The 8,521-nt window shown below is 37.8% G+C and overlaps 1 protein-coding gene across 1 annotated transcript in view; it reads right to left on the bottom strand.

Annotated features, from left to right (window-relative positions):
- Positions 1 to 347: 347 nt before the first annotated feature.
- The window catches only part of LOC107100181, a gene marked incomplete at its 5' end in the record, with an annotated part of 27,374 nt that continues 19,200 nt past the window's right edge, over positions 348 to 8,521 (bottom strand). The window contains one exon of the mRNA XM_015398577.1: positions 348 to 1,405. Coding sequence (XP_015254063.1) covers positions 348 to 1,405 — 1,058 coding nt within the window. The remainder of the gene's footprint in view (positions 1,406 to 8,521) is intronic.

Here is an 8,521-nt window from a genome sequence, read left to right on the forward strand (position 1 = left end):
AAAAAAAAAAAAAAAAAAAAAAAAAATTTATTCCAGCCAAACCCATTTACACAGTAACAGATAAAAACCTTTAGATAAATCAAACATTACCGCCAAATATTTGACTCAATAACCATTAAAACAACTATTTTCATTCATTTCAGACGGAACTATTCACAGAGTTGTATTATATTAAAATGAACTTCCAATTTTCACCACTGTTCGGCGCCAAGTAACATTTCCTCCGATCACGGAGCAACACGGAGCAAATCCCGATGATGAGACATTTGTTCTTTCAATCAAATTCAATTCAAATATGTTCATTTCACAATAATCCTATATGATCTTCAGAATCAGTTTCTGGTCATTCACTGACTCGTTTTTTTTGGGCTACTTTTCAGGCTGGTCAGAAGCTCCCTGATCCTTCTCTGAATTTCAGGGTCTTTGTTAATTTTTAAGGTCTTCTTCAGCTGTTTGACACTTTTCTCTTTATATTTGGATTCCTTTTGAATCTCTGCTGCCATCATGTGGTACGTAGTAGAACTACAGTAGTCCTTTTTAATAAACTGTAAATGTTTTGCATAACGACAGTAAAGCATCTGTTTTTCTGCTGGATCCAGATCTTCTCTGTCCAGAAGCTCTCTGTAAATCTGGTCAGCTTTCTCTATGTCTACCTTTGTATGGACGTCAGCTAGAGATATTTTTTCTTTCGGGGAACATTCAGGGTAAACCTCAATCACTTCTCTCCACAATCGGATTGCTTTGTCGGTTGCTCTAGGATCAGGGTTACCTCGCTGAGAAAATACCTTCTTTGTGTAGCATTTTGCAGCAGACCTCTTTACAAAGCGTGAATCAGGATGTCTCTTCAAGGCCTCATCAGCTATTTTAATGGCTTCGTCTACAGATATGTACTTTCTATACAGCTTCATTACTCGGCCTATTCCACAGTAGTCGTGCATTGGCTTTTCTAGAATCTTTTCAGCTAAATCTTTTGCTTCATCTTGAATTTGCTCTCCTTTTGCAGCACGTGCCTCCAGATAAAGAGCAGCAACATACAAGTTGTCTGGATCTCTTTCTGTGGCAGATTTAACTTTTTCAAAGAGATCAGGAGTCATGTCCTTTATGTAAGCTTTGAAGGGATCTGCTGATAATATGGCCCAGCTGGTCTCCCATTCCACGTTGTCTGGTTGCATCCTCACAGCTCTCTGGAAGAGCTCTGCAGCCTGCAGCTTCTTCTCTTTGTCAAACTTTATCAGGGTCCAGGCCTTCTCAGCACAGACCTCTGGGTGGGGCTCTTCCTCAGGTGGACCTGGGTATTTTCTCATTAGAGCTTCAACCTTTGACAGATAATCCTGAGTTTTCTCATCTTCACCCATAAGATGGTGCAGCCAAGCCAGATTCCCAAAGTTCACCATCAACCAGGGACCTTCATCAGAGTTTTTAAGGTGCTGGAAGATTTTAGTGGCTCGTCTGAAGATGTTCAGGGCCTCTTCAGAGGAGCCCAGCTTGTACTGGATGAACCCCTGCAGGTTGTAGATGTGACCCAGCCAGACATTTCCCTCATCTGTGGCGATGTCCTCCAAGATGTGCTGTATAACAGTAAGACTGCGACTTCCAGGATAGAGGTTCCAGGTGAAATGGCATTGCAGGGCCTCCAGTTTGTTTTCCAGACTCTGATTAGAACTGATGAGACAATAAACATGAAAGAAATTAACCTGCAGCAGTAGAAACATTACTTATGTAACAGGTCAAAAACTAAAAGAGGTTAAAAACCATTCTTGAACTTTTTAGGTCTTAATTAAGAACCAGGAATAAAAAAAATAACTAAAAATAGTTTTTAAGGCCCCATAAAAACTGTATCAAAATTCAGGAACTAAAGCTGAAAAATCATTGTCTGCTTCAGTCAACAGTGTAGTCTTTGGTCAAGTCTCCTGACTTAAAAAAAACGCCATATAAATACAGACCATTTACCAGTTAAACACATTTGGTTTGCAGCATTGTATTTGCAGATTACAAAGAGGACTGGGTTAATGTACAATTACATTAGCTGAGACAGTGTTCAATCATTAAAAGGCTTTGAAACCTAAAGGGAAAAAAAATGCAGTAAAAAACAAAATTAAACCAGGTAGCCGTTGTAGAGGATAAAATACATGGGTTGTGCTCTTTCCTGGTTAGTGTTCCAGCATTTTAGTCCAGCTGAAAAATTGACTAAAATGGGTCGAGTTAATTATAAATGAATACATTTTTAGCTCAAACGTTTAGGCAATTGTCATATTTGTAGAATCAATAATCTTTCCTGTGACATGCATCTGATATTTTTTTGTTATATTTAATTTTACATCCCAAGATGATATTTTTTAAAGAGTTCTTGCTTAATAAGTCACTCCTCAAATGAAAGACTTGTTCAGTTCATCATAAATGGTAAAAATGAACCATTTATGATGAATATTATTTTGGAGGTACAAGATATGCAATCAGCATGAAGGTATTGAAATATGTAACCAGCAATATAAATAGGCTTAATAGTTGCGTAGAATTTTTCATCTGAGTAACAGTGACGTGGACAAAATTGAAGTTGCATGTAATCCTCAAATTTCAACTTTATCATTTGAATAAATATGCTTCTAAGCATATTTATCCCCAAACCAGATCCCCTCCGGCCCTGAGCTGCGCCTAGAAATCCTGTCCGTAAAAGTTATGAATGACAGAATGCAGCCATGTTGGAATCCGACAGGCACCAGAAACAAGTCTGACATAGTGCTGGCAATGTGGACCAAACGTCTGCGCTGCTTGTACAGAGACCGGATAGCCCCTATTGAACCACTCCTGCATTCTCCAGCTTAAAAAAAACACATTTGGACCAGTTGAGTAAACTCCCAAGCAACCTCAAGAACCCTGCAGAGAATGTGGAGCTGGTCTACTGTTCCTTTTCCTTCTACCATCCAACAAAGTCCTCTTTTAAGGGCAGCAGCTCTCCACTACCCCTTAAAATAGTGTTAGCAAAGCACTGCTTAATTTGTCCAGAGGTGCTGGATCCCATAATCTTTCTTCATGGCCTCTACAAACTTTTTCCAGGCCCGAGTTTTTCCCTTGGCAACCACCCAGGCAGCAACACTACAGTCCTACAAGCCCACCAGGCTTGAAAAAACTTCTTCTTCAGCTTGACGACATCCCTAACTCTCTAAATAGAATTAAATGGCTAGCATCCTTAGACTGAAAATGTAACACAAGAACAGATGTTCATATAGTAATTAAACATAGTGTAGTGTGCTGAATGGGCTGGAGCTGTAGTGGATTTTTAGGAGGTATGTAACTGCCAACAGGCAGATGATCATCTTTGCAGCTTTAAAAAAAAAAAAAAACATACAAAAAAGTTTCTATTTGTTTCTGTATGTCTAATTGTTTATGAACAAAGGTGGGTAAAGTATCAAAATATTGCCATTAAGTAAAATTAGCACTGCCTTATAGTTTTACTCAAGTAAAATACATATCCTTTAAGAGACAGTAGTTAAAGTCTTTGGTAAAAAGGCATTTCAAGTAATTAGTACCTGATATACTTACTAACCATCATCATAAAAACACAAATGATAAAAAATTGTACAGAATAGTAGGTGTTGTGCAAATTCTGGTGTTTCACATAACATAAAAATAAATATATTACACACCCTGATTACGCACAAAAAAAAAGGTGAAATGAACACTCTTCTAAGTATCTTTATTTTATTTTAAGGATTTGTGAAATCAATTTTATAGTATGTAAGAGTACTGAAACTTTATCATTGTTTTTATTTGCGTGAAAACAAAAAGCACAATGCTGTAAAACTACTCCTAAAAGTACATTTTTAGAAAAAGTTACTCAAGTAAATGTAACTGAGTAGATGTATTTAGTTACTACCCACCTCTGTTTCAGATGCAATAATCCTGAATTGTTTTCCTGATGGAAATTGGACAAACAGTGCATTGACAGGTGGTGCTGCAGTAGTGAGCTCTACTAGTATGAATTGATTGATGACTGATTACTTCAGCCTGACATCAGTGTTCATATTTATCAATGTATGCATTTAGACAGATTCTGAACTTTTGAGTGAATAGAATAGACACAGCACTACATAATTCGTTTTTAACTGAATTTTTTATATATTGGTATTTTATTGATAGATTTTATTCACTAAGCACCGTAGGAGTAGTCCCAGAGTCATTTTTAGGAACGAGAAAAAGAGTTTGTTGAGAGAGTGTGCCCCCCTGAAAACATGAAATGCCCCACTTTCATTTGTTTCTTCAGCCAGGTCTGTTTCAGTCAAATGTTTCTGTCCGAGACAAGATCAACATTGGTACGATGAGCAGACAGATGCTTTTAAAAGAACTCTAAACAGAAACTGATCTGCTTGTGTTGATAATCCTGTATAAAGGTTATAATCAATGATTAAAAATCAGTGCATGTAAATGCAGCAAAAACAGCGACTTACCACATCCTCCAGCTTTTTGGTGTCACTGATGAGTACACTTCCTCAGGCTCTGTTCTTTTTTATTCTCTGAGGTGCAGCACCATAAAAATGTTTTATCACAGTCCTCGGTGTTAGTGACCTTCAGCTGAAGGTACAAACTCTTGTTTCTCCCTAAATAGAAACTAACAGAAATCAAACTGTCACTAAGACATTGATTCCCACCAAAATAATGACAGAAAGCGATAGAGTTTCTGACATGGTAACACATGACTTTTATTGCTGAGCTCTAGCAGAAAACAGTGATCTTCTGAAACTCACAACATAAAACAAAACAGTTAGTATTTCTGCTTAATTGAAAAACTGATTTTTACTTATTGGAGCTGTTTCTCATATTGGATTAAAGTGCGAGAGTTTTTCTTTAAACTTGAGGCCAAACAGAAACCTTTTGTGTCTCAGTCAGATTCCAGCGATTGATATTCGGACATCTCTATGATCCTTCTGATATTTCAGGGCTTTTCAAATATGCTTGTCCAAATCTGACATCTAGATAAGATAAAAGTTTGACAACCACAAGCCATAAGCAAATCAGTTTTATTCTTTTATTACCAACTGAATAGCTGACAACTCCTTGTTTGTGACTTTAAAATCTGATTCCATTCTGACAAGAAAGAGGAATGATCTCCTTTTTTTCTCCATTTTACTATAGGTTTGAAATGACTACTTTTCACATCAGATCAAATAAAGTTTTTCTTTCCTCACAGAAAGATAATAAAAATAACCCACAATTTGAAAAGATATTTTTGTATCTTATAACTGTTAGGGTTCCAGTTTGTGGGGGTTATTTTGTGCTCTCTTTTCAGTGTCTCCATGCATCCACCAGATGGTGCCATGGTTCCTCTGTTGGCCTGGAGGGCCTCTTCCTGCTCTCAACTACTCACACCTGCAGCCCGTTGGTCATCACTGTCTGAGCAGTATTTGAGCAGCAGGCTGTCACCATCTCCTCACCAGAGCGTTTGCCAGTATTGGGTACTCTAGCCCCTCTGAGTTTATTTGAGTCTAATCTTTGAGTTTTTGTCTCTCTGAGTCACCAATTTCTAACCTTTTGTCTCTTTTGTGGTCTCCGGCAGGATAACCCCCAAATCCTCTGGATAAGCCTGGACCTTCAAGCCTTGGAAGGATTTCGTTCGTCTCTCTGAGGAAAAGTAACAATTCACTTGATCAGTACGCCGTCCACTTCAGTAATGCTATTGACAGTCTGCTCCGCTACTCCTCTGGACCATCTTAAGTCTGCCTGTCCGCCCTCCAGCAAGTAATCACCTATTGAGAACAAGCCCCCCACAAACAGGAACCAAGGAGCAACTGCTAACCACTACAGTAAGTTCTGATCAGGCAACTTTTTCTGTATCGACCAGTAATTTCCTATGGACCTTGAACTCACCACTCTGATCTCCTCCTAAAGATTCCACTTCCGGTTCACCAGACCACAGGATATTTCCCTGACTGAGAAAATTACTGTTTTGTCTTTGTCTCTCTGAGCCCTCTCATTTGAATAAACTGTTAAACTTTTTCCATGCCTCTGAGTGTGGCTCTGCATGTGGGTTAAACATTTGAAAACCACCATGACAATAATGTTTGTAACTATTTTTGTTAAAAGTTTAATGTAATTCATCAAAAAGTGAAACCAGACAAAAGATAAAAAAGTACATTGATATGACTATGGTAAACATCTGAATAATATATGACAGTAATTTCACATAAAATATCCTTAGCAGAAAAGTATACCGTTAGTGAAACTAATTACTAAACTAATGCAATAAACAGAGAAAATACTTTTGTCACAAATGTAAGATATACATATAAACTACAGTCATTACTAATGGTTAAACCACAATGATATGTATAAGTTCACAAAAATAACAAACTGTTAAATTATTGCAAACGTTTGCATTTTGCCAAATATATGTCAGAGGCATTTTATGTATTTGATATAATGAAATTGTATTGGAGAAAAAGTAGAAATTATCAATGGTTAAATCTATTTAAAGGTATAGTGCAGGATGTTCTTTTTCTGTAGATCATCAAATATAAGGGGTCCTCCTAATTGTCGATCATTCTGGTGATAGGTTGACGTAAGGCCGTCCTATGTGCTCGCCCCTATTTTCACTTACCAGTGGTGAGTCTAACAAAGTGGAAAAATTGCAAATCTTCTTTTAGAAAGTAAGCTTTGATTAAATGATGCAAACAGCAACATTTGAACAGAGCATGCACGAGGAGAAATGGGCTTGCGCACGTGTTTAATAGTCTTTCACTCATGAGAGTGTGTAGAGAGTTGTGCATGTGCATTTTTTTTTAAAGTGGGGAGGGCGGGTCTTTTTTCAAAAATTTGCAAAGATCCTCCTATGGATTTTACTTGATATAACTTTTTTGTTTGATAAAAGCTGAATAGATCAATTAGTTTTGTAATATGCAAAACCAGCTAGTACATTATAAATCTTCCCAAAACATGTATGAAATACACTGTGTGCAGAATTATTAGGCAAGTTGTATTTTTGAGGATTATTTTTATTATTGGGCCAAAATTGTGTTCTCAATTAACCCAAAAGACTCCTTGATATCACAGTTTCATATTTTTGGAAGTTGACGTGCTTTTTTTTTTTTAGATTTGGCCATTTTATGAGGTTCTCTGTATGTGCAAGTAAATATTACTGTGCAGAATTATTAGGCAACGTAATAAAAAAAATATATACCTATCTCACTTGTTTATTTTCACTAGGTAAACCAATATAACAATTCAAAATTCAGAAATAAACATTTGCGACATTAAAAAACAAAGGAAAAAAAATCAGTGACCAATATAGCCACCTTTCTTCACCATGATGCTCAAAAGCCTTCCATCCATAGATTCTGTCAGTGTTTTGATTTGTTTGCGATCCACATTGCGTACAGCAGCCACAACAGCCTCCCAGACACTGTTCAGAGAGGTCTGGGAGTTGATCTTGACTCCATCATCAACCCGAAAAGGTCCGACAAGCTCATCTTTGATGATACCAGCCAATACCAGTACCCCACCTCCACCTTGCTGGTGTCTGAGTCGATAAGGAACTTGCTGCCCTTTACTGGTGCAGCCTGGTGCCCATCCATCCATCTGGCCCATCAAGACTCACTCTCATTTCATCAGACCAAAACACCTTGGAGAAATCAGTCTTCAGATATTTCTTGGCCCAATCTTGACGTTTTGTGTGTCTTGTTTAAAGGTGGCCTTCTTTTGGCTTTCCTTACCTTGGCCAGGTCCCTGAGTATTGAGCACCTTGTGCTTCTCGGCACTCCAGACATGTTGCAGCTCTGAAATAGGGCACAACTGGTGGCTAATGGCTGCCTGGCAGCTTCACACTTGATCCTTCTCAATTCATGGGGAGTTATTTTGCGTTTTCTTTTTTCAACACACATCTTGTGCCCCTGTTGGCTATTTGCCATGAACCGCTTGATTGTGCGATAATCCCGCTTCAAAAGCTTGGCAATATCTAAACTGCTGTACCCCTCTGAAAGACATCTGACAATTTCTAACTTTTCAGAGTCTGTCAAATCTCTTTTCTGACCCATTTTGCCAAAGGAAAGGAAGTTGCCTAATAATTAAGCACACCTTATATAGAGTGTTGATGTCATTAGGCCACACCCCTTCTCATTATAGAGATGCACACCACCTGATTTACTTAATTGGTAGTTGGCTTTGAAGCCTATACAGCTTGGAGTAGGACAACATGTATGAAATAGATGATGTGGTCGAAATACTAATTTGCCAAATAATTATGCACACAGTGTAATATATTTCAAGCAGAATGTATTTTAACAAGTCTGCACACCAGAGAGCAAAAAATGACCCCAGGTATAATGACGGAGTGTTTTTGTCTGACCTGGCCGAAGTCTCCCAGGCTTAAAAAATTATAAAATTCTCACAACCAATCCCATTAGACCCTGTACACTACAATATTACCATCTCTTATTATGTGTTTCTGTTCTTTGTGCTTTCCTTATGTTTTTGTAGGGACATGCTCGATGTTGTAAGGTTCTGATGACTGAAAGTTTGTGTGAGTCAAAAA

The sequence above is a fragment of the Cyprinodon variegatus genome, unplaced genomic scaffold, assembly GCF_000732505.1.
Source record: "Cyprinodon variegatus isolate N-32 unplaced genomic scaffold, C_variegatus-1.0 Scaffold943, whole genome shotgun sequence".
In the NCBI taxonomy this organism is placed as follows: Eukaryota; Metazoa; Chordata; class Actinopteri; order Cyprinodontiformes; family Cyprinodontidae; genus Cyprinodon; species Cyprinodon variegatus.